The 24933-nt window shown below is 45.1% G+C and overlaps 1 protein-coding gene and 1 non-coding gene across 2 annotated transcripts; both read right to left on the reverse strand.

The window, feature by feature from the left end:
- Positions 1-644: 644 nt before the first annotated feature.
- On the reverse strand, positions 645-24549 carry Ppp1r8 (protein phosphatase 1 regulatory subunit 8). Its single transcript, XM_070037510.1, has 7 exons — positions 24413-24549; positions 22142-22202; positions 14162-14315; positions 12083-12303; positions 9158-9302; positions 3319-3383; positions 645-1965 (listed from the first exon to the last, which is right to left on the reverse strand). Exons 1-7 carry the CDS (start codon positions 24466-24468, stop codon positions 1612-1614), a joined length of 1056 nt encoding a protein of 351 aa, XP_069893611.1. The 5' UTR covers positions 24469-24549; the 3' UTR covers positions 645-1611.
- Positions 18939-19102, reverse strand: LOC138838484 (small Cajal body-specific RNA 1). The gene has a single exon (XR_011375622.1). It is a non-coding gene; the product is annotated as a small Cajal body-specific RNA 1 (non-coding RNA).
- Positions 24550-24933: the final 384 nt, after the last annotated feature.

Here is a 24933-nt window from a genome sequence, read left to right on the forward strand (position 1 = left end):
CACTGTTCTGAGCTCGTCAGCTCAAGGCTAGCGCTCTACCACTTGAGCCACAGCACCCACTTCCAGCTTTTTCTGTGTATGTGGTGCTGAGGAATCGAACCCAGGGCCTCAGGCATGCAAAGCAAGCACTCTACCACTGAGCCACCTTCCCAGCCCCTACTCAAGGGGTTTTTGTTGGAGTGCTGTGATTACAGGTGTGACCCCATGCTGGCTTCCACACAGCGCGCTCACTGGGATGAGATTCTAGTACATGGGATCTGTCCACGCCCGCCGCGCTCTGGCACAAATCCCTGCAAGCTGAGCAGCTTTCACTCCTTTTGCTCCTGTGCCAGGAGCCATAGCACCAGTGCATGCAGAATGGCAATGCATGCTCATTCCAGCAGCGATGCTATAAGGCTTGGTCTCCCCTGACAAGGCCCTGCTCCACCTCCTGCGGAAAGGCAGCGAGAACCATGCACGCCATTGCTATTTGAGGCCTCAGCCTGTGGGTTACAGTCTTGAATTCATCTCCACATTTCTCAGGGGCCATCTTTATTTGTGGTAGTAAGATGGGGACAAAGCACCACCTCCCAAGGCCATGCTTCTGACAAACGTTCCCGATGGATGGCAGTGATGGTGGCGAGGGACTCAACACTGCACCCAAATGACAAAAGTTACGTTTAATTTACAATGTAATAAAGGTTACAGGTAAAAAGCTACACAGAAAGCGTGAAAAGGCCTATTACACAAATGTACAAATCTCTGTACAAAGCTCCTCCCTTGGTCTCTTGTATTAGCCAGTGCTGCTCCTGAAGCTCTGAGCAAGCAGAGCTCGCCACCCGGGGGAAGAGCCTCCGCCAACAGCTAAAACATCCTTTTAAGAGAAACCAGTTCCTTACAAAGTAACATCTCTTTTTAAATTTGATCTGCCCCAACCCGTCACAGTCTTTAAAACTGCCTTCATACCACACTCAAAAAGCAAAATAACGCCTTAGAGTAGAGGACAGTACTCTGGAATTAAATTTTTTAAAAAATTAGGCAAGTGGAGTGCTTCAGGTTGGACAAGAAAAACAGGTAAAGGTCAAACAATACTGTAGGTTAAAAAGCCTAAACCTGTGCCAGGGCACTGATAACAGACGAAGGGAAATCAAAATGTTCTTACTCCAACAGAAAGGACAAAAGAGAAAAGCCTAACTATTGGACCTCAAAACCACCAACCCAAGAAAACACTTTCGAGTTTAAACCTTAGCTTAACTGATCAACCTGAAATCCATGACAACTCCTTTGCTACCTGGGACTTTCGAGGCCACGTCACCTCCCCAGGTCTGGATTCCATCTGAAGGCATGTGAATCACCCTAGGGAGAAGGAGAGGAGGGGTAGGAAGAGCCAGGGCAGTCTACTTAAAAGTACCCACGAATCCTCTGTCTACACTAAAGCGTTCTCAAGACAGGTGTTTGTGGGCTAGTCCAGCCCCACCTGCGGGCTCAGTATTACATGGTTTAGGACCCCAGGAGACATTCTCAAAGACGATACTGCACACGTGGAAATTTTCCTCCCTAGTTCATTAGTTCTGTCACCCTTCCACCCCATTCCCACCCAATCAATCCCCCACTTCTCCATGACCAAAAATATCAAATCAGTAAGGAAGGGGTGGGCTTCTTGCCCGGCCACGCCTCTTTTGCATATTTCTTCTTCTTGGGTTCGTTTACAGCTTCAGGATTATAGACAGCAGGGTTTGGTGTGGGGTTCATGTTCACTGCTGACGGCACAACGGGAGTCAAGTCCACATCAGGGGCAAGGTTCGGGTACGGCATAGGCAAGCCACCGATGAGCGCCGTTCCGTGGATGCCGTGCGGCTGGGAGCCTGCTTCGCTGTGCGTGGGGGGCAAGCCCCCGTAGAGTCCTCCGCTGAAGGCAAAGTTCTGCATGCGTCTGCTGCCTGACTCCTCCAGGCCCAGGGAGCCATGGCCCTCCACCCGCTTCTTCTGTAGTTTTCCATGAGAGGGGAGACAAGAGAGGGGAATCAGGAGGTAAAGCATTACAGAAGTTTGGTTTTCAACTCCAGAGCTAGGAAAATGGCCTTCTGGGCTTTTCTGTTTTCGAGAACCCAGTACATGCTCCTGAAATCTTAGGGCTTTTTAAAAGACCTTACAATAGTCATCTCTAACACAATGGCTCTCAACTAACACTTCACAGCAAAGTTTTCACCATCTGACACCAAATGAGAAATGTTTAATCTATCTAATTTAAATGACTAGTCTTTGCCTAAGGTCATATACCTTCCTCTCATACATTGAGGCTAAAATGCACTGGTAGGAAATGGGCGTAATAATTTATTTTCTTGGGGGGGGGGGGGTGTTACAGAAAAAATGGCAATTCCTTGTTGGTTACTCAACTCTAGCTTCATGCATGCTAGGCAAGCACTCTACCACTAAGCCATTTTTTTTTTTTTTTAGGGGTCAGTCATGGGGCGCTGTCCCTGAGCTGTTTTGCTCAAGGGTAGAGTTCTACCACTTTGAGCTACAATGCCACTTCTGGTTTTCTGGTGGTTAATTGGAGATAATCTCAAGACTTTCCTGCCATGGCTGACTTTGAACCCTGATCCTCAGATCTCAGCTTCCTGAGCAGATAGGATTATAGGTGTGAGCCACCAGCACCCAGCTTTCTTTTACTTTCTTACACTGCATCAAAGCTAATGAAAGAGCCTCCTGACTCCAGACTCCTTTACTATTAGATGCAGAAGAGCAAGACTATGACATATATTGTCAATTTAGATTGAAGTACATGAGTTCTACACCTGCTGATTAAATCAACTAAGAGCTGAAAATTTTAAGAGGGGAAAAATTGTTCTATATTTATTTAAGTTTTTCACCTGCAACTCTCTTTTTTTTTTTTTTTTTTTGGGTCCGGTCGTGGGGCCTGAACTCTGGGCCTGGGCACTGTCCCTCAGCTCTTCAGCTCAAGGCTAGCGCTCTACCACTTGAGCCACAGCACCACTTCCGGCTTTTTTCTTTTTGCTTATGTGGTGCTGAGGAATCGAACCCACGGCCTCATGCATGCAAGGCAAGCATTCTACCACTGAGCCACCTTCCCAGCCCTCACCTGCAACTCTGCTATGATATTCCAGTATTCTCTACACATAGAGGAGGGTAAGAGTGTTCCCACAAAATGAAAAGTGGTAGAGGAACACAATGTTTCAGAGCTCAACACTCATTTAATATTTATCTTACAGCACAGGGTTTTCTTTCTTTTATGTGCAGTGCTGGAGCAAACCATGGCCTTGCTACACAGTCTACCACTCCAGATTAGGTCAAATACTGTTAAAATGTGTTTCTTACCTTTACTGGGACCACTGCCGTTTGCACCATGTTCCTGAAGCGACCAACTGAGGGATCCACATCCTCTGCAGAAAGAGATGAGGGTTTAGGTTGGGTTGGCACTCTAATGGGAGGGATAAGGGTAGTGGCTCACTACAAACAAAACAATTACAACTTCTTTTTTTTTTGTTGTTGGGGGGGGGGGGGGGCGGGCTTGAACTCTGGGCCTGAGCGCTGTCCCTTAGCTCTTCAGCTCAAGGTGAGCGCTCTACCGCTTGAGCTACAGCACCACTTCCGGTTTTCTGGTGGTTTATTGGAGGTAAGAGTTTCACGGACTTTCCTGCCCGGGCTTTGAACCATGATCCTCAGATCTCAGCCTCCTGAGTAGCTAGGATTACAGGCGCAAGTCAGCGGCACCTAGCCTACAACAACTTCTTTAAAGAGAAAAACACAAAGCCAGACATTAGTGGCTTACGCTGTAGTCTTAGGTATGCAGGAGATCGAGAACTGAGGATTCAGTTCAAATCCAGCATAGGTAGGAAAGTTTATGATACTCTTGTGTGTGTGTGTGTGTGTGTGTGTGTGTGTGTGTGTGTGTTCGCGTGCGCGCATGAGTGCACACCTAGGTCCTAGGGCGTAAACTCAGGGCCTGTGTGCTCTCCCTTAGCATCAGTGCTCATGGCTAGTGCACTACCACTTTGAGTCACTAGAAGCTCCACTTTCAGCTTTTGGTGGTTAATTGGCCTTTCTTGCCCTGGCTGGCAAGATGATCCCCACGATCCTCAGATCTCAGCCTCCTGAGTACCTAGGATTACAGGTGTGAGCCACCAATGCCTGACTCATTAGACTCTTATCCCCAATTAACCACCAAAAAGCTGGTAGAACTGTGGCTCAAGTAGTAGCATGCTAGCCTTGAGTGAAAAAGCAGGGAGAGAGGGGAAGGAGGAGAGTGGGAGAGGGACAGGGAGAGGAAGGGGGGAGGAGGGAGAGAGAGAGTGGGAAGGAGAGGGGGAGAGGGAGAAAGGGAGAGAGAGAGAGACAGAACACTGGAAGTGTTTACTGTGAACAGGGCACTGTTCTATTTAGGATTCCTACGTAGCTAGGATGGTAGGCCTGTATCACCACGCTATTGGCTAAAATGGGGTTTTGCTAACTTTTTGCCTGGGCTGGCCTCAAGCTACAAACCTTCCGATCTCTACTTTCTGAATAGCTGGGATTATAGGTATGAGCCACTATGTGCAGTTAAGATACTGATTTTCTTTCTTTCTTTTTTTTGCCCGTCGGGGGCCTTAACTCTGGGCCTGGGCACTGTCTATCAGCTCTTCAGCTCAAGGCTAGCACTCTACCATTTGAGCCATAGTACCACTTCCACTTATGTGGTGCTGAGGAATTGAACCCAGGGTCTCATGCATACAAGGTAAGCACTCTACCACTGAGCCACCTTCCCAGCCCGAGGTACTGACTTTCTTTTTCTTTTTTTTTTTTTTTGTCGGTTGTGGGGCCTGAACTCTGGGCCTGGGCGCTGTCCCCCAGCTCTTCAGCTGTAGACCAGCACTCTACCACTTGAGCCTCGGTCCCACTTCCGGCTTTTTCTTCTTATGTGGTGCTGAGGAATTGAACCCAGGGCCTCATGCATGCAAGGCAAGCACTCTACCCCTGAGCCACATTCCCAGCTCCAAGGCACTAATTTTCAATGAGAAAAAACACAGCAGATCAGACCCTAACTCCTGAAGGAGACTTTGTAGGGCCCACATTACTGACTGTTCATGAATAAAAACAAAAGCTTGTCAAAAATACAAAATGCTAGCAGGGGGCTGTTGGCTTACACCTATAATCCTAGCTACTCAGGAGGCTGAGACCTGAGGATCACAGTTCAAAGCCAGCCTGGGCAGGAAAGTCCGTGAGACTCTTATCTCCAATAAACCACAAGAAAAACTGGAAGTGGTGCTGTGGCTCAAGTAGTAGAGCGCTTACCTTGAGCTGAAGAGCTCAGGGACAGCGCCCAGGCCCAGGCCCAGAGTTCCAGCCCCAAGTCCCCCCCCCCCCCCCAAAAAAAAAAAAAAAAAAAAAAAGAAGTTGTAGCCATTAGAATAAGCCTATCGCTTTCAGAGGAATCTTCTCTTTTAGTAAATCTAAGGTAAGGATCTGCTAATTACTTCTTTTTCTTTGTTAATGTTGAGCCAAAACTAGGTAACCTTTGGCTCTGGTTGTAGCCATTCCAATCCTGACCACAATAGCTGGGTTCCCTTTCTCCCTTCATGTATGCTTCTCCAATATCCCTAGCATCTAGGGGACTACATTCCACAGCTTTGAGCCCCCCTCTTCCTCCCTATACTGGACTACACAAGACATCTGGGGGAATTCTTGTCCAAACATAGACCAATGGGGCTACCATTATTGCAAGTCTTTTTTTTTAGCTGCTCCTAAGGCTTGAAATCAGGGCCTGGGCTCTGGCCCTGAGCCTCTCTGTGCTCAAGGCTGCGCTCTACCACTTGAGCCACAGTGCCACTTCCAGCTTTTTGATTATGTAGTATTATGGAATCAAACCCAGGGCCTCATGCATGCTGGCAAGCACTCTACTACTAAGCCACATTCCCAGCCAGTCTTCTATTAGTACAATCTTTTTTGTTCCTTTTTTGCTGGTTCTGGAGCTTGAATTCAGTGCCTGGGAGCTGTGCCTGAGCATCTTTTGCTCAAGGCAAGCACTCTACCACTTGGTCCACAGTGCTATTTCCAGCTTTTTTGAGTAGTTTATTGAAGGTAAGAGTCTCATCGAATTTCCTGAGTAGGCTAGGATTACAGGTATAAGCCACCAATGTGTGGCTAAAGTGTGTGTATGTGTGTGTGTATTGTCATGGGGCTTCAACTCAGGGCTTGAGTACTGTATCTGAGCTCTTTTGCTCAAGAATAACACCCTACTACTTTGATTCACAGCACCACTTCCTATCCTGAACTGAACTGCTCTTGATTAGTCTTATATCTTACTTAAGACAGTGTTTCCAATAAACTAAAATCCCTAGACATTTTTTTCCCTCATGGTTGTCAGTGGAAAAATCTCCATTCAAATCATTTATTTATTTGTTTGTTTATTTGTTTGTTTTGGGTCGGTCATGGGGCTTGAACTCTGGACTTGGGCGCTGTCCCTGCGCTCTTCAGTTCAAGGCAAGCGCTACCACTTGAGCCACAGCACCACTTCCAGTTTTCTAGTGGTTTATTGGAGATAAAAGTCTCATGGACTTTCCTGCCCAGGCTAGCTTTGAACCATGATCCTCAGCCTCCTGAGTGGCTAGGATTACAGGCGTTAAGCCACTGGTGCCCGGCCTCTTTTTTGGTCGGTCATGGGGCTTGAACTCTGGGCTTGGGCACTGTCCCTCAGCTCTTCAGCTCAAGGCGAGCGCTCTACCACTTGAGCTACAGCACCACTTCCAGTTTTCTAGTGGTTTATGGAGATAGGAGTCTGTCTTTCCTGCCCAGGCTGGCTTTGAACCTCGATCCTCAGATCTCAGCCTCCTGAGTAGCTAGGATTACAGGTGTGAACCACCAGCAACTGGCCATTTAAATCATTTATATCTGGAACCTAAATACAGGACTTAGAAGTTATTCTTACAGCATTTGGGGAATAAAAGAAACTTGTTCAGCTGTATTGCTCATTTCCATGTACTGAAATTGATTTTCAAACAAGGTTATTTTATACAAATTCCAGTACTGGGCTGGGAAGACATCTCAGTGGTAAAGTGCTTTCCTCACATGCATGAGGCCCTGGGTTCAATTCCTCAGCACCACATAAACAGAAAAAGTCAGAAGTGGTGCTGTGGCTCAAGTGGTAGAGTGCTAGCCTTGAGCTAAAGAGCTGAGAGACAGTGACCAGGCAGAGTTCAAGCCCCAGAACTGGCAAAAAACCCCCAAATAAACAAAAACCACTCCAATAAACCCGAAGTGGCGCTGTGGCTCAAGTGGGAGAGTGCTAGTCTTGAGCTGAAGAGCTCAGGGACAGTGCCCAGGCCCAGAGTTCAAGCCTTACCAGAGCCATTGAAATTAACATAGGTCCACTAACAGAATACTGAGTGATGGGAAAACTAGCAAACTTAGTGGCCCTCCCTATAAATCAACACTCACATCCTACACTACCATGTATACTACATGTAAGTGACTTCCTTACAGAGGTAAGTTTGGTAAATGGTGGCAGAGCTACTAATTATACTCAGAACCCCATAAAGATAATAATGATGGGCTGGAGGTGTGGCTCAAGCACCAAAATGTCTGCTCAGGGCTGGGAAGGTGGCTCAGTGGTAGAGCGCTTGCCTTGCATGCTCAAGGCCCTGGGTTCGATTCCTCAGCACCACATAAGCAAAAAGAAAAAAGCTGGAAGTGGAGCTGTGGCTCAAGTAGTAGAGTGCTAGCCTTGAGCTGAAGAGCTGAGGGACAGCACCCAGGCCCAGAGCTCAGGCCCCATGACCGGACCCAAAAAAACAAAAAAGCAACAAAAAAACCCCACAAAATGTCTGCTCAGCAAGCTTGGAGGCTTGAGTTCAAAATTCCAGACCACTAAAACACAACCAACCCACCAACTTCCATTAGGATACAAACATACTGGCTAGCAGAAGAGAAGGAGCCTTGCTCTTGCTCTATATACTGCTTTTGCGTGCGCATGCGCACGTGCATCAGTATGGCACATGAACCCAGTCCTCAAGTTTGTGCTTGGCTTTTTCACTCAAAGTTGATGTGCTACCATTTGAGCCACACCTCTACTTCTGGCTTTTTGCTTATTAACTGTAGATAAGAATCGCATTAATTTGGGCTGGGAAGGTGCCTCAGTGGTAGAGCGCTTGCCTTGCATGAATGAGGCCCTGGGTTTGATTCCTCAGCACCACATAAGCAAAAAGAAAAAAGCCGGAGAGGCACTGTGGCTCAAGTGTAGAGCACTAGCCTTGAGCTGAAGAGCTGAGGGACAGCGCGCAGGCCAAGAGTTCAGGCCCCAGGACTGGACCCCCCCCCCCCAAAAAAAAATCACATTAATTTGTCTGTTTGGGCTGGCTTCAAACTGTAATCCTCAGATTTCAGCCTCCTGAGTTCCTAGCATTACAGATATGAAGCATCAGTGTGACTTGGCCTTCCTTAATCCTTTTCTTTCTCACTGTAATTGGGTAATGCTTGAACTGACCTCTCATCTAAACAAAGCATCTTTTTTTTTTTTTTGCCAGTCATGGGGCCTGAACGCTGGGCCTGGAGACTGTCCCTTAGCTCTTCAACTCAAGGCTGAGCCACAGTGCTACTTCTGGCTTCTCTGCTTATGTGGCGCTGAGGAATCGAACCCAGGGCAAGCACTATACCACTGAGCCACCTTCCCAGCCCCACAAAGCATCTTTTATCCTAAGATTTGCAAAGAAACATACTGAATGACTTACAGTCTGTGTTTTCTTTCTTCCTTTTTTTTGTTTTGGACCTGGGGCTTGAACTCAGGGCCTAGGGGCTGTCTCTGAGCATTTTCAAGGCTAAGCACACTACCATTTAGCTCCATTTCCAGCTTTTTGGTGGTTAGCTGGAGATAAGAATCTTGCAGACGGGGCTGGGAAGGTGGCTCAGTGGTAGAGCACTTGACTTGCATGCATGAGGCCCTGGGTTCGATTCCTCAGCACCACATTAGCAGAGAAGCTGGAAGTGGCACTGTGGCCCACGACCGGACACCACCCCCCACCCCCCATCCCCCTGCAAAAAAAAAAAAAAAAAGAATCTTGCAGACTTTCTTGCCCAGGTTGGTTTCAACTGTAATCCTCAGAACTCAGCCTCTGCGTAGCTAGGATTACAGATATGAGGTACCAGCACCTGGCTGGTTCTTTTTCACCAGAAAAAGAGACCTCACCTGGGTTGATGATTTCATCATCCTCACTGAACGTCACTCTTGAGTTCTTCCTCTTCCTCTTTGGTCTCTGAATGTCCAGATTTCCCTCCTCAATGGTGAGGGTTGAAATCCGCTTGTTGTGGGCAGTATTGAACTCTGTCAGGTTCTAGGCCAGGAAAAACAAAATAGTTAGTATACAGGGAATTTCACGGAGAAAATATCACTAAATTAAGGGTATAAAGCAAACAAGACTCCCTCTGCTTTTAAAAAAGATCGGTAATGTCCAATATGCAATACTAACAAGTTTCATTTGAAAAAAATGAGATCATCCTCATCAACTCATGAGGAGTGCTAGTCAGAAGGAAGTGTACAGGTCATTTATGCAAATACCCTTGAATTTTTTGTTGTTTTTTAGTGAAGGCTACATGATAATGATTAAAGAAAATGACTGTGAAGAAGAGCAAGAATTTAAATTAAATAAACAGAATTGTATAACAATTGAGAGATGAAAAAGGACAGCCAGGTAACTGGTGGCTCACATCTGTAATCTTAGCTACTCAGGAGGCTGAGATCTGAGGATCACGGTTTGAAGCCAGCCTGGGCAGAAAGTTTGTGAGACTCTTACCTCCAATAAACTACTCAGAAAAGGCCAGAAGTGGTACTATGGCTCAAGTGGTTGAGCACTAGCCTTGGTTACAAAGAGGCTCAGGGACAGTGCCCAGGCCCTGAGCTCAAGCCCCAGGACTAGACCAAAAAAAAGAAAAAAAAAAAAAAGGACAACTGACTTCTCTCTTAGGGCTTTTCTCCTTTTCTTAAGGATACTACTGCCAGTGCACTTAATTTTTGGCATTAATATTTTGTCACTGTACTTCCTGTGTCTGCCCCAGTTCTATTCATAAGCACCCATCCATGTATCTTGATAATTAACCCGGCCTTAGCACTGCTGCCTATGTCTTCCAATCCATTGGATTTCTTCCAACCTGCAATGCAGTTTGAGAATGAAGTTTCAGAATGAAGACCCAAAGAGAACCTAACACACTGAACTAAAAGACAAAAAAAAAAGCATGGAAGTGGCCTGGAGGAGGAAAAAAAGCAAGAATGATGGCCAATAAGATATAAGGCTGCTTCTTCAGAACAAAATGACTTCTAAATTGTAAAGTTCCTTTTGAGCTTGGCAGTTAAGTTGCCTTGGTGTATAGGAATAGAAAATGGAGGTTATGTACTCACTTGCATTTGGTCTGTCTGAACAAAATCACATCAGTACAGTGACAGGCACAGGAAGAAGAGCCACATCACAAACCGCTGGGGTCAGCCTCCAGAAATGGAAAATTTAGGCTGTGCCTATGTCAGTGGCAGAGTGTTTAGAAAGCATAGGGCCATGAGTTCAATCCCAGAACCAAAATAAAAATATTTTTTTTAGGGCTGGGAATATGGCTTAGCAGTAGAGTGCTTGTATAGCATGCTTGAAGCCCTGGGTTCAATTCCTCAGTACCACATATACAGGAAAAGCCGGAAGGGGTGCTGTAGTTCAAGTGGTAGAGCACTAGCCTTGAGCACAAAGAGAAGGACAGTGCCCAGACCCTGAGTTCAAGCTCCAGGACCAGCAAAAATAAATAAATAAATTACCACTCAAAATCTGGAAGAGGTACTATGGCTCAAAGTGGTAAAACACTAACCTTGAGAAAAACAGCTCAGAGACAGCATCCAGGCTTTGAGTTAAGCTCCACATAACAACAACAACAACAACAACAGACTTTCAGGAATTCCAGAGCCAAAACCAGTGTTTTCTATATCAGACTCTTGGGCTATTTGGACAGTATCAAAAGAGTTTTATAAGTGAATGAAAGTATTAGTTTTGGGGCTGGGAAGGTGGCCCAGTGGTAGAGTGCTTGCCTTGCATGCATGAGGCCCTGGGTTCGATTCCTCAGCACCACATAAGCAAAAAGCCAGAAGTGGCACTGTGGCTCAAGTGGTAGAGCGCTAGCCTTGAGCTGAAGAGCTGAGGGACAGCGCCCAGGCCCAGAGTTCAGGCCCCACAACCGGACCCAAAAAAAAAAAAAAAAAAAAAAAAAGAAAGTATTAGTTTTGGCAAGCCAGTGCTGTTTAAAAGAAATTTCTATGGTGATAGAAATATAATGGTCCCAGGATATTGAATGTGGATTGATTTCAAGACTTCTAGTAGATATCAAAACCTGCAAATGCTTTCAGTCCTTCAAATAAAATACATATAAACTTGGTACATCTTCCTATAGTTAGATCATTTTCAGATTATTAATACTAATACAATGTAAATGCTGTAAAAAAAAAACCAAAACTATACTATATTGCTGAGAGTAATGATTTAAAAAAAAGCCGGTTCTGTACATACATGACTTTCTCTCTCACTGAAAATATTCAATATAGAACCTGTAGACAGAGTTGTATTTTCAACATGGTATCCACTAGCTACATGTGACTACTACTGAATCCTTAAAATTTGCTTAGTGGTTACTACACTGGACAACATAACTCTGAAGCTGTCACAAAGACAGCTTCTAATAGCCAAGAAGGAGCCCAGGACACTTGGGAGGGTCCCCAGTGGCAGGGAGATTCAGCTACAGTTAGAAACATCACATCGCCATGGGCTTATTAATGGGCTTAAGAGAAGCTCCCGGGACTGGGAAGGTGGCTCAGTGGTAGTGTGCTTGCCTTGCATGCCTGAGGCCCTGGGTTCGATTCCTCAGCACCACATAAGCAAAAAAAGCCAGAAGTGGCGCTGTGGCTCAAGTGGTAGAGCACTAGCCTTGAGCTGAAGAGCTGAGGGACAGGCCCCACAACCAGACCCAAAAAAATAAAAAAAGAGAAGCTCCTGCTGCTAAGTCACTGGACTTCAAGCTACATAAGATAGCTAACTACTGCCAGATCCTTGATCCCAAAGACAAAACAATGAGATAGACATGGAATTACATCAAGTTCTGTTTCCTCTTCTGGAAGCCCCAGTAAGCCCTTGAGTTCATCATCCTCTCCACCCATCTTCTCATCTCCTTTCACAGCCGATGGCAATGTCTGAGGTTTCTCCCGCAGCGTGTACGCTCTTGTGGATGCGCCAAATGAGACCGTAGAATCGATGGGGATTTGCTGAGGTTTGTGAGGTTCCAGCCGAATGTGACCCAAGAAAGTGCCATGTGCTGGGAAAAATCAAATCAAATCAGAAATGTAAGAGAAAAAAGAAAAAAAAATAGTTTGAGTTTTAGAAGGGATAGATCATATTTGCCTCTCACATTGTTAGCTCCTCCCAGAATCACTTCTGCTTTTTTGTTAGCTTTTAAGTCATAAAAAATTACACTCAAGATTGTGGTCAGAAAACAAATTTGCGTGCGTGGGTGTGTGCGTGGGTGCGTGCATGTGTGACAGTACTGAGGACTGAAACCAGAGCCACGGTGTGCATGCTAGGCAAGAGAGCTACCCCTGAGCTACAACCCCAGCGCCTCGTTTTTGAAACTATGGCACTATGCAGTTCAAGCTGGCCTTGAACTGGGTATGTAGCTCAGGATGGCTTCAAATGTGCAATTGTCTTGCCTCCACTTCCCAAATCCTGGGATTACTGATATGTGCAACCACACCCAGCAGAAACCAAGCTTTTAAAATAAAAATGGTACTGAAGCTCAACTCTCTTTAGATCTCTTCTTTTTTTTCTGCTTATAGCTGGTACTCTACCACTTCAGCCATATGTTGGTCCAGTTTTTGGCAATTGGAGATAGTCTTTCTGGGACTTTTATGTCCAAACTGGCTTCAAACCATGATCCATGGATTTCAGCCTCCTAAGTAGCTCAGTTTACAGGTGGGAGCCACAGGCACCCAGCTCTTTAATGTATATCTTATACATCTTCAGACTTCTTACTCCCTCCCCACAAAAACACCATTGCCTTTTCTCTGCAATCAAATAGGCTTGCTCACATTTCGTGTCTAAATGAATGGCTCCAATCCAGCAGAAGCCATGGACCCCAAGACAAGAAATGGGCATGACCATACTCTACCCTCTTCCAGCTCCAACTTTGAGCACCACAGAAATTGCCAGCCTTGTGACAGCCATGCTTGCTTTTCCAGGTCAAGAAAGGAAATTGACCAATACAGGCACAACGTCAATGACAAAACAAACCAAAATCCTACCAGAGATTCTGAATATTTTTTCATTTTGCACATTATGAAATGGAAAGAAAAGACCAGATAAGTACTGGCTCACCAGATCTCTGATATAAACAGACTGGGGAGGTAAGCATGTCTGTGTGTAGGCAGTGGGGTCGAGACCAGCAGAAGTCATAATAGGCCCAAGACACAGAACTTTTTACATTCTGAACTTATAAATGGGCAAAATAGACAAACTTCATGAAATTAAAATGGATACAATTCCCAGTTAAGTCAAAATGAAGCTAGGATAAAGTAAGGAAGTATCGCTGACGTTTTCAGCACTGCTGTTATACTCCATTAGGGAAACCAGTCATGGTCTCTTTTTCAAGTGGGCCTCAATCTTTTATGGTCTTATCTACGTTGGATAATACTTTCTAGTTCCTGAGTAATATTTTTGTTCCCTATACCTATGTGCCTCATGCAAAAGAGTGTTCCTCAAAATGTTGTTCTGTCATTAACATAGTCTGTCATCAGCTATAAAAGGAAGACAAGACATCACAGAAATAGAGAAAAGCTGATTTTTTTTTTTTTTTGGTCAGTTGTGGGGGCTGAACTCTGGGCCTGGGCGCTGTCTCTCAGCTCTTCAGCTCAAGGCTAGCGCCCTACCACTTGAGCCAGTGTCACTTCCGGCTATTTTCTGCTTATGTGGTGCTGAGGAATCGAACCAGAGCCTCATGATGCAAGGCAAGCATTCTACCACTGAGCCAACTTCCCAGCTCAGAAAAGCTGATTTAAACAAAATAACAAACTTTTCCTTGGATGAGCAACAGAACATGTTTCTCAAACTAAGAACTCTAAGGGCATTTTCACACTGCTCACAGGAAAAACGAGCATGTGAAACAGGAGGGAAATACTTACTACTGTTGAGATCTATCAGGAAAACTCTCTTCAGATGCTTGTGGTAGACCAGAGCAGCGTGGACTCGGGAGCAAGACTGGTGGTCAATGGTAAAGTCACACAAATCAGGGTTTCTCCCAAATAAGTAATATTTCTTCTCATCAATAATCAGTTTCTAAATAAATATTAAATTAAATATTATTATTTAAGATCTTACTGCAACAGAATTACCAAATACTTTCAATCAAATAAGTATATAATCTTTTGTGTATGTGTGTATGTCAGTGCTGGGACTTGACCCCAGGGTCTAGGCACTGTCCCTGAGCTGCTTTTTGCTCAAGGCTAGCACTCTATCACTTGAGTTACAGCGCCACTTCTGGCTTTTTCTGTTTATGTGGCACTGAGGAATTGATCCAGGACTTTAGCATGCTAGGCAAGCAAGCACTCTACCACTGAGCCACATTCCCACCCTAAGTACATAATCTTAAGTAGATAAATTTCTTGCCCAGGAGAAAAAAAAAAGAATCCTAGCTTTTTTTGTTTTTAATTAATTCTAAGGTATTAAAAATCAAGCCAGGCACCAGTGGCTCATGCCTATAATCCTAGCTACTAAGGAGGCTGAGATCTGAGGATTGGGGTTCAAAGCTAGCCTCAGCAGGAAAAATCCATAAGCCTCTTATCTCCAATTAACCACCAGAAAAGTGGAAGTGGCACTGTAGCTCAAGTGAAAGAGCAGGGGCCATGAGCTGGAGAGCTCAGAGATAGCACCTAGGCCTAGAGTTCAAGGCCTAAGATCGATCAAAAATAATAACATAAAATAAATCAGTTCAGGCTTTTTTGTTGTTTTGGGTTATTTTTTTTGTACTGAACAATGGTCCCATAGTCTTCTCTGTATCATGCTCCTAAGCAATCTTTTCATTTGTTGCATATTAATTCCTAAAAAGTCAGTATCTAGTATTTTCTCTTTGGGCAAAGAGAAAAAACATTTAGGTCCATTAGTTCACCTACTGACTGAACATGGATCAACTCTGCTATTACAATGCCATCAATGTCTTGAATGTGAGTCTAGCTATTGCCCTAGCTCCTCCAGATTTTCCAAGTTTAGGGAAAGAGAATGAGGGGGACTATTATGGAAGAACTGTTAATGCTAGGTATTTTAAACACAACCTCATCTAATTCCTCAAAACAATTTTGTGTACTTCCACTGTTAAAGAGGTTAGAGAGAGAAGCTAGGCTACAGTGGCTCACACCTGTAATCCTAACTACTCAGGAAGCTGAAATCTGAGGACTGTAGTTCAAAGCCAGCCAAGGCAGGTAAGTCTGTGAGACGCTTGTTTCCAACTACATAAAAGCTGGAAGTGGAGCTGTAGCTCAAGAAGTAATTGCTAGCAAAAAAGCTCAGGGACAGTGCCAAGCCCTGAGTTCAAACCCCAGAACTGGCATAAAATAAAATAGGTTAGAGAGATTACTGACCTGAACTGCTAATACTTAAAAATTCAAAGTGAAGAGCTCCACAATGATTTCAGTTACCAGTTGTCTAGTTTGGCCACTTAATAATCCTCATTTGATGGGGCTGGGAAGGTGGCTCAGTGGTAGAACGCTTGCCTTGCATGCCTGAGGCCCTGGGTTCGATTCCTCAGCACCACATAAGCAAAAAGAAAAAAGCCGGAAGTGGCGCTGTGGCTCAAGTAGTAGAGCGCTGGCCTTGAGCTGAAGAGCTGAGGGACAGCGCACAGGCCCAGAGTTCAGGCCCCACGACTGGATCCCCCCCCCAAAAAAAAATCCTCATTTGAATATGCTGCCTTTTTCCTTAGAAAGGAAGATCTCTAGTTCACATTTCACACTCTACACCACCTAAAATCCTTGAGAAACTAGGTGTGGTGACACATATTTACTCACGAGGCTGAGCAGGAGGTGTATGTTAAGGCAATGAATTTTTTAAGGAGTACTGTGGGTCATATCCTTAATTTTTTTCCCTTTTGTTTTTAAAAAAATTTAATTGTAGGGGCTGGGAAGGTGACTCAGTGTAGAGTGTTTGCCTTGTATGCGTGAGGCTCTAGGTTCGATTCTTCAGCACCATATAAGCAGAAAAAGCAGGGAGGGGTGCTGTGGCTTAAGTGGTAGAGCACTAACCTTGAGCTGAAGAGCTGAGGGATAGCGCCCAGGCCCAGAGTTCAGGCCCCATAACCGACAAAAAAAAAAAATTTAAATATAAAATTTTAGGGGCTGGGAAGGTGGCTCAGTGGTAGAGCACTTGCCTTGCATGCTCGAGGTCCTGGGTTCGATTCCTCGGTACCACATAAGAAAAAAGCCAGGGGCTGGGAAGATGGCTCAGTGGTAGAGCGCTTGCCTTGCATGCATGAGGCCCTGGGTTCGATTCCTCAGTATCACATAAGCAAAAAGAAAAAAGCCGGAAGTGGCGCTGTGGCTCAAATGGTAGAGCACTAGCCTGGAGCTGAAGAGCTGAGGGACAGCGCCCAGGCCCAGAGTTCAGGCCCCACGACCAGACCCCCCCCAAAAAAAGAAAAAAGCCAGAAGTGGCGCTGTGGCTCAAGTGGTAGAGGGCTAGCCTTGAGCTGAAGAGCTGAGGGACAGTGCCCAGGCCCAGAGTACAGGCCCCACGACTGGACCCCCCCCAAAAAAAATATATATAAAATTGTATTGTTATTTTTTAAGGTATTATACAGGAGTTACCATTTCATAATTCAGGTAATTTTTATTTTTGAACAATGTTAGCCTTTCCTTTGCTCTCCCCAAGTTTTCCTTTCCTGTCTCTGCCCACAAGTCACAGAGTTTATTTTCCACATAGTATACTTAAAAACTACTTCTCTAGTTTCTTCCAAGCTTCGCTTTAAGGTTCAATTTATTTAAGATAGCTTATGTATGTAGGTTACGTGGGAAGACCTGTGCAGCAGTGTCCATCGGCCAAGTGGCCGAGCTTGTTCCAGACACATATACTACTCCAGAGCGCTAAGATTAAACAACAGCCTGATAGCAGAATCATACAGTCACCCTCTGTATGCTTTGAACTAACCTTAAAGACTTAGGTTAAAAATACAACATTATGAAGGGGGGATGTTGATCAAGGTGCACTGTATTCATAAACTTTTTTTTTTTTTTTGGGTCCGGTCGTGGGCCTGAACTCTGGGCCTGGGCCCTGTCCCTCAGCTCTTCAGCTCAAGGCTAGCGCTCTACTACTTGAGCCACAGCGCCACTTCCGGCTTTTTTTTCCCCTGCTTATGTGGTGCTGAGGAATTGAACCCAGGGCTTCATGCATGCAAGGTAAATGCCTCTACCACTGAGCCACATTCCCAGCCCCTTCATAAACTTTTATTAAATGGCAACTCCTTTGTCCAACTACTTAAAAATAATAAAATTAAAAAATAATGAAGCCAGGCGCTGGTGGCTCACACCTGTAATCCTAGCTACTCAGGAGGCTAAGATCTGAGGATCACGGTTCAAAGCCAGACCGGGCAGGAAAGTCTATGAGACTCATCTCCAATAAACCACTAGAAAACTGAAAATGGCACCTTGGCTTAAGCAGTAGAGTGCTTGCCTTGAACTGAAGAGCCCAAGGACAGCGCCCAAGCCCAGAGTTCAAGCCCCATGACCGACAAAAAAAAAAAAAAAAAAAAAGACATTACAAACATAATGTGGTGGCAGTTATCTGTAATCTCAGTACTCAAGAAGCTGAGGCAGAAGGTTCATGAGCTCAAGACCTGCCTGGTAGCCACGTACCAGTGGCTCATGCCTGTATTCATGCCTCGCTACTCAAGAGGCTGAGATGTGAGGATCACAATTTGAAGCCAGCCAGCAGACAAATTTAGTAGTGTCTTATCTCCAATTAACCATCAAAAAGCTACAAACAGAGGTGTGGCTCAAGTGGTAGAATACCAGCCTTAAGCAGAAAAAGCTAACACACACACACACACACACACACACACACACACACACACACACACACACACACACACACACACACACACACACACACACACACACACACACACACACACACACACACACACACACACACACACACACACACACACACACACACACACACACACACAGCGCCTGGGAAACTAGTAAGATCCTATCTCCTACCTTCCAACAAAACAAACAACAACAAAAAAGACATTGCTTTACAATTAAAGGAGATCACTGGAATAGTAACACCTTATTCTCGTGTTGAATCTTACTGCATTTTTCATTTATATTTACATGTACAATTATGCTCTCAACAAACTCTCACAGTGGGTCACAGGAATAAGACAGACCACCAGTTCTTGTGTTCTTAAGTAATGAGAACCAGAATTCTATGGCTCTAGGTTTCCAAATACCTATCAGTGATTGAAGAATTTGTTTTTGGTAATAAGAAGAGGACTCCCAAGTTAAAAGGTACATATTCACTATTAAAGGCACCTCAACTGCAGAAATATTAAGTATGGAATTTTAATGGAAAATAGAAGTCAGAACTAAAAAATGTGTAAATCATGGGGCTGGGAAAGTGGCTCAGTGGTAGAGTGCTTGCCTTGCATGCCTGAGGCCCTGGGTTCAATTTCCTCAGCACCACATAAGCAAAAAGAAAAAAGCCAGAAGTGGCGCTGTGGCTCAAGTGGTAGAGCGCTAGCCTTGAGCTGAAGAGCTGAGGAACAGTGCCCAGGCCCAGAGTTCAGGCCCCACGACCGGGCCCCTTCCCCCCCACAAAAGTGTAAATCAGTGAATGAAGTAACACATTGATCTTTCTATAGTCATTAAAGCCATAACTTCTTAAGGGAGTAGCTGTGTCTACTTAAGTTGTGCCTATGAGTTATAACTCAGAGTGTGTCTTTACACTCTGGGCTTAACAGACTCATGGCTTGTTTTAATATTGCACTTCTTCTACCCAGCTATCACCACATATCACAGGCCTTGGACACAAGGCTAGGATATAGATAGCTCGGTGAGTATCAAGTGCTGATGAAGTTTAAATCCTTAAAAAATAAAAAAAGTAAACAAACACCTCTGAGCTAGGGATGCATCTCAGTAGTAGAGCACTTGCCTAGTGCATGAGGCACTGGGTTTGATCCTCAGCACTGCAGAATAAATACATAAACGAACACATACACACATCTCAGGTTTATTCCGGTCAAGAACAGTATAGAATAACTAAGGATTATAACATGACAATTCTGTGGCAACTCAACACATCTAAAAGTACTGACATGCCAGGCACCAGTGGCTCACACCTGTAATACTAGCTATTCAAGAGGCTGAGATCTGAGGATCACGGTTCAAAGCCAGCCTGGGCAAGGAAAGTCCGTGAGACTCATATCTCCAATAAACCACTAGAAAACCAGAAGTGGCACTGTGACTCAAGCAGTAGAGCTCTCGCCTTGAGCTGAAGAGCGCAGGGATAGTGCCCAAGCCCAGAGTTCAAGCCCCATGACCGACAAAAATAAATAAATAAAAGTACTAAGCCGGGCGCTGGTGGCTCACGCCTGTAATCCTAGCTACTCAGGAGGCTGAGATCTGAGGATCGCGGTTCAAAGCCAGCCCGGGCAGGAGAAACCGTGAGACTCCTATCTCCAATAAACCACCAGAAAACCGGAAGTGGCGCTGTAGCTCAAGTGGTAGAGCGCTCGCCTTGAGCTGAAGAGCTGAGGGACAGCGCCCAGGCCCAGAGTTCAAGCCCCACGACCAACAAAAAAAAAAAAAATAAATAAATAAATAAAAGTACTGACAGAAAATGTTATTAGCAAGTGAAAAAGGCTAAGTGAGAGCACGAGGCCTTGAATTCAAGCTCCAGTACTGGCAAATGTACATACGTATGCGCGTGCACACACACAGAGTGGTTCTAAATAAGTGAGTTTTGAAAATAAATTATTTCACAGAGGAATGTGATGTTATTATTAAAATTAGGTCTGCTAAGTGGCGCTGTGGCTCAAGAGGTAGAGTGCTAGCCTTGAGCTGAAGTGCTCAGGGACAGAGCCCAGGCCCAGAGTTCAAGCCCCATGACTGACAAAAAAAAAAAAAAAAAAGTCTTCATTTTGGGGCTGGGAACGTGGCTCAGTGGTAGAGTGCTTGCCTTGCATGCATGAGGCCCTGGGTTCGATTCCTCAGCACCACATGAGCAGGAAAAAAAAGCCAGAAGTAGCACTGTGGCTCAAGTGGTAGAGTGTTAGTTAACCTTGAGCTGAAGAGCTGAGGGCCAGCGCCCAGGCCCAGAGTTCAGGTCCCACAACTGGACCCAAAACCCAAAAAACCCCTAAAATTAGGTCTGCTGCTTGTTTTTTTCTTCCTGTTGCAAACTAAACATTTACTAAATTCTAGAAACAAAATTGATTTCTAAATGTCTTCAAGGTTTATGCTGTTCCACATGGCAACAAAAATCTTAATTGTCGAAGCATCTATAGTAATACTGGCTTTACAGATACTTATAGTTAAATTATTTCCTTGAACAATCTTGATATTTTTGAATCTTAAAAGAATTGGGTGTCAGTGGTTGATACCTGTAATCCTAGCTACTAAGAAAGCAGAAAGCCAGAGGCTTTCAGTATGAAACCACCTTATGTAGAAATTCCTTAAGACTCCAGCTCCAAATTAACCAGCAAAAAGCCAACCTGGAGGTATGGTTTAAGTAATATAATGCAAGTAGAGCGAGTAAATTGAGCAAGGGTGAAGCTGAGTTCAAACCTGAGTAACAGTAAATCTAATCACCCATGACAAAGGAGCTCTGAATGACAGGCTGGATACATGCTTAATTAGGAACAAAACTCATTACAACTCATGTTTGCCTTCATACTTTGTAACACTACTTATCACAACATCCTAAGTATGACAGTAATATATATCCTTTGGATATCACTAAGGTTTAGCATATAACTCAGTAGTATAGTTCTTACCTAGTGTATATTAAGCTCCAGGCTCAGTCTCCAGCAACACAACACACAACACACAACACACACACACACACACACACACACACACACACACACACAAACACACAAATTCACTAGCTTTTCATGCTAGTAATCATAGAATTGCAATGATTTTACTATATACATCAAACAAAAACAACTGTCCTCAATAATGGGGATTTGAACTTAATTCCAGTGGAATAACCAGTGGGTTTAATCTCCATTTCTTGGAAACTAACAATGAAGACATTAACAAACAAAACAAAACAAAAAAACCCCTGACACAATTAAGAGTTATCAAAACTCAGGTTGCTGTGAAATTCTATATAGTATACACTCTAAGAACTGACATAATCGCTGGGCTGGAATTCTGCTAAACTTTTATTTTACAGTACTCACCTCAACTGTAGTTACATAATTTTTGTGTGTGATTCTGTTCTCCTTGTTTTGTTTTTTTGTCAGTCGTGGGACTTGGAACTCGGTCCTAACACTTGAGCCACAGCGCCATTTACGGCTTTTTCTGCTTATGTGGTGCTGAGGAATCGAACCCAGGCCTCATGCATGTTAGGCAAGCACTGTACCACTGAGCTAACTTCTCAGCTCCCCATTAACTGTTCTGAATGAATGATTTTACTACCATTTCCTTATCCTTTTTGACCAAGTAGCTAACTTTATCATACTTCTTTGGAGGAGCTAGACCTGAATCTCATAAAAACAACTTTCAAGTTTAATTCAATCTATATCTTCATTTTCTTCTTCAGTTGTTGCCTACCTTGTTCTTTCCACACAATTCCATGTACTCACAGGAATTCACAAATTAGAGTGCTTCCAGTTTGTAATAAGGCCCATAGGCCCAAGACCTATTGAAACTGTTCATTTGGAAGGTGAGAAGGAAAAAAAAAAGCTCAGTGTCTGTAGGATATGAGCTTTGTTTAAATGTGTTATATCATCATGAGCTTTTAATAGGAAAACTCAGGATGAACAAAACTAGCATTGCCAGAAAACAAAGCACAGGAGAGGAGGTGGAAAAGTGAGTCACTGCAAAAATCTTCAGAATGGGGGGGGGGGGGAGAGGAAGAGAAGACATTTATTTCCATACCTCAATTAGCTTATCTCCTTTGACTACATCTAGATGTAAGCCAGGTGGGGGTTTACCTGCCCTGTAAAAGAGTGAAAAATGCATTTTCAGGATGAGTTCATAAATATCATTTACAATCTTTGTTTCATTCAACATCACTGCTCTTTTTTTTTGTCAGTCATGGGGCTTGAATTCTGGACCTGAGCACTGTCCCTCAGCTCTTCAGCTTAAGGCTAGCGCTCTACCACTTGAGACACAGTGCCACTTCCAGTTTTCTGAATGGTTTATTGGAGATAAAGTCTCATGGACTTTCCTGCACGGGCTGGCTTTGAACCATGATCCTCAGATCTCAGCCTCTTGAGTAGCTAGGATTCAGGCACGAGCCACTGGCGCCGGGCATTACTGCTCTTCTATAAGCCTATAATTAGTTCATGTGCAAGTAGAAACAACCATCTACTTCACTATTATAGTGCCTTTCCACACTGACACTTCCCAAGGGATTCAACTGCTCTAAAAAGAGATTTTGGTGTATCTGAATTTAGAGCAGCACCAAAGAGACCTATATCTTAACACTGGATATTCACTTTAAAGGTAAAACAGCATAGATGCTAAGTACTATAGTTGGGATAGGCCCATCACCTGGAGTCTGCTATTACCTTAATATCATAGAAAGTTAGAATGAGTTAGCTGTTTTGAGCTGATCAAGATTAGTCTCAGCTGGGTGCTCATGGCTCAGGCCTGTAATCCTAGCTACTCTGGCATTGAGATCTGATATATATATATATATATATATATATATATATATATATATATATATATATATATATATATATATGAGACAGATCGATATAAATAGATACATATATGTATAGTTCCCAAAAAGTCTCATATATATTTTTTTGGGGGGGAGGGGGACATGGGGCTTGAACTCTGGGCCTGGGAGCTGTCCCTGAGCTCTTCAGCTCAAAGCTAGCACTCTACCACTTGAGCCACTTTCCGTTTTCTGAGAGGTTTACTGGTGATAAGAATCTCCAGGACTTTCCTGCCCCAGCTGTCTTTGAACTGCCACCCTCACATCTCAGCCTCTTGAGTAGCTAGGATTACAGGCGTGAGCCACCATGCCCTGCTGTTGTATTTAATATGCTGTCCCAAATTTAAATGAATTTAAATTTAAATGAAGCCAGAGACCAAATGGACAAAGAAGTTGGAGGCTGAAGCAAATGGAGGTTACAAAAGTGCAAAGAAATCCAGAAAGTAGCCACACATACACACACACATTCACTTGCTTCCTTTGCTCAGGGCTCCTACATTTGCACATGAGAAATATATCTAATCTATCTAATTGAAGATGCAACATCATCTCAATAATGAATGATGCTCAAACCTTTTTATGGCAATAGTTTAAAGGACAGTGAACTGGACAAAAGCCCAGTTTTATCTGGGAAATAGAAAAAGGAATTACATTTGAAATGCATTTCGGAATGCCCGCTATGTAATCGCCTCAGGCCTAGGAGCTGCGGATACAGATGCATGCACATATCTGTGCCCTTGCAGAGTTCAACAAGGGGGTGTGTGTGTGTGGAGAAGAACAAGTAGCATGTTAACGATACACTGTAATGAGCTACAAGGGGTAAAAGCTCTAACTCGGATGTGTCTCGCTTGCAAAGCAACTCACATTTATTCATCTTCTACCTCCTCAAAAAGACTTAAATCGGCCCATCACTCCCAAGAACTTTCCAAGGACTGAAAAAGATTTCATTCCAACAATTCCTGCCATCTTTTGTGCCGAGCTTCCTGCTGGGCACTGAGAACAAGGGGGTCAGGTTGGCGCCATCCCTGTCCTCAGGGAGCTCCCAGTCCCGGAGGGGGAGGGGGACGCGGGGCGGCACCCCACGCGGGACGGGATGCAGCCCGACACGAGGGAGGGACGCGGGGCTCAGGGGCGGGCCGGGCCCGGGGACGCCGGGACGGCTGCACAGCAGCTCCGGGCGCTCAGTCAGGAGTTGGGGGTTAGGGACCAAGGTCTGGGGCACCCCGGCAAGCGCTTGGGCGCCCTCCGGACTGTTCAAACGAGCTCCTTGGGGGCCCCAACTCGTGAGTCCGGAGTAGTTCTGGGCCCGCGCTCCAGGCTCCGGTTCCTCCACACGGCGCCCGGCCCCGCACGGGGGACAGTTTTCCCCCTGTCACTTCGGGGTCTTTGAGCCGTACGTTTAGGCACAAAAAGAGAGCCGCCCCTCCAGCCCAGGTTAGGTCCAGCCGGCCCATTCCGAGCCCGGCAGCCGCACTACTCACCAGGTCGGGCAGTCGAACAGCGGGAGGCTAGAGCCGGAGTTCGCGGCTGCCGCCATCTTGCGTCTCCCCCTCCCATTTGGCGGGCCCGAAGCACGCCGGGAAACTGGGAGACCGGGAGGGAAGAGGTGACATCCCAGCAGCCTGTGCGCAGTCACGCACGCAGGCAGGCGCGCGCGCGCGCGCGCACGCACGTACCCACGCAGGCACGTGGGGCGGTGCTTTTCAGTGGGTCAGATTTTGAAGTCTACGCCGGCTTCCGGGAGTTAGTGAAGGTGGCTTCTCTCCGGGAGGGAAGCGTCGGAGGACTACGGACGGAAACCACGGCGTCCCGCTACTTCCGCCTGCCGAAAAACCGACATCAGCCCCTAAGGCTTGCACTGACATCCCGTCAGCCATTGGTCCTCAATCTAGAGGAAAATCGGAGGGCGAACCTCGAGACGGTGGCGATCAGTCTTCTTTCTCCTCTCCAGGCCCTCCTCCTGGAAGTCTGGGCCTGGAGGGCTTCCGTAGAGTACATGGGA

Source organism: Dipodomys merriami, unplaced genomic scaffold (genome assembly GCF_024711535.1).
Source record: "Dipodomys merriami isolate MVZ:Mamm:240054 unplaced genomic scaffold, mDipMer1.0.p SCAF_28, whole genome shotgun sequence".
Lineage (NCBI taxonomy): Eukaryota > Metazoa > Chordata > Mammalia > Rodentia > Heteromyidae > Dipodomys > Dipodomys merriami.

Excerpts from the sequence above, each read along its gene's own strand:
- Ppp1r8 (XM_070037510.1), bottom strand. The coding sequence starts at position 24,468 with ATGGCGGCAGCCGCGAACTCCGGCTCTAGCCTCCCGCTGTTCGACTGC. Across the intron at positions 14,316-22,141 it reads AAGGAGATAAGCTAATTGAG|AAACTGATTATTGATGAGAA; the intron begins GTATGGAAATAA and ends ATATTTATTTAG. Across the intron at positions 9,303-12,082 it reads AAGAGGAAACAGAACTTGAT|AACCTGACAGAGTTCAATAC; the intron begins GTAATTCCATGT and ends TTCCTGGCCTAG.